This window comes from Nicotiana attenuata, unplaced genomic scaffold, assembly GCF_001879085.1.
Source record: "Nicotiana attenuata strain UT unplaced genomic scaffold, NIATTr2, whole genome shotgun sequence".
In the NCBI taxonomy this organism is placed as follows: Eukaryota; Viridiplantae; Streptophyta; class Magnoliopsida; order Solanales; family Solanaceae; genus Nicotiana; species Nicotiana attenuata.
The window spans coordinates 126,097-127,253 of record NW_017672637.1 but is presented as its reverse complement, the minus strand read 5'-3'; the positions used below and the strand labels follow the sequence as shown (position 1 = coordinate 127,253).

At 41.7% G+C, this 1,157-nt stretch overlaps 1 protein-coding gene across 1 annotated transcript; it reads left to right on the top strand.

Annotated features, from left to right (window-relative positions):
• The first annotated feature begins 209 nt into the window (after positions 1 to 209).
• LOC109213924 (uncharacterized mitochondrial protein AtMg00810-like) lies at positions 210 to 872 on the top strand. Its single transcript, XM_019377766.1, has 2 exons — positions 210 to 549; positions 661 to 872. The coding sequence occupies exons 1-2, from the start codon at positions 210 to 212 to the stop codon at positions 870 to 872; spliced, it is 552 nt and encodes a 183-aa protein (XP_019233311.1).
• The last annotated feature ends 285 nt before the right edge of the window (positions 873 to 1,157 follow it).

Sequence of the window (1,157 nt, the reverse complement as noted above, 5' to 3'; positions counted from 1 at the left end):
TGTGAACCAGCCTCCTGGTTTTAAGTGTCACGAACACCCTGATCATGTGTTTTAACTAGGCAAGGCATTGTACGGGTTAAAACAGGCTCCCAGGGCTTGGTATGAAAGATTGTCAAAATTCCTTCTGGAAAATGGCTTTGCAAGAGGGAAGATTGACAACACTCTTTTCCTAAAGAAACGAGGGAGGAACCTACTCATTATTCAGGTGTATGTCGATGATATCATCTTTGCAGCCACATCTGACCCTCTTTGCTAAACTCATGGGGAGTGAATTTGAGATGAGTATGATGGGAGAACTGAATTTCTTCCTAGGACTTCAAGTGATGAAATCTAAGAAGGGAACATTGATAAGTCAACAAAAGTACATCAAGGAGCTGCTGAAAAGGTTTGATATGGAAGCCTCAAAAGTTATCGACACGCCCATTGCAATAGCTACTCGTCTAGACATGGATGAATCTGGTTTCCCTGTAAACCAGACCATGTATAGAGGAATCATAGGGTCACTATTATATCTCACTGCAAGCCGACTAGACATTGTTTTTAGCGTGGGTCTCTGTGCAAGGTTTCAATCCAATCCAAAGGAATCTCATCTGAAGGCTGCCAAGAGAATACTGAGATATCTCAAAGGAACACGGGACCTGGTCCTCTATTATCCTTCAGGAGATAGTTTTGATCCTATTGTGTATGCTGACGCTGATTATGCTGGATTTCTGGTGGACAGGAGAAGCACTTCTGGGATGGCACACTTCCTGGGTTCCTGCTTAATCTCATGGGGTACAAGGAAGCAAAATTCTGTGGCACTTTTGACTGTAGAAGCTGAATATGTAGCAGTTGCCTCTTGCTGTGCTCAACTTTTGTGGATCAAGCAATAATTGGAAGATTTCAGAGTATTCTCAAACTGTGTGCCTCTCTTATGTGATAATACTAGTTCACTCAACATGGTAAAAAATCCAGTTCAACATAAGAAGACAAAGCTTATTGATGTATGTCACCATTTCCTCAGAGACAATATTGAGAAAGGGCTTATATGCATGAAATTCTGCAGCACTGAAGACCAAATTGCAAATATATTTACCAAGGCCTTGAGCAGAGAACACTTCAAGCAAAATCGTCTAGCATTAGGGTTGATAAAACCCTATTGAGAACCCGGTCCCTCA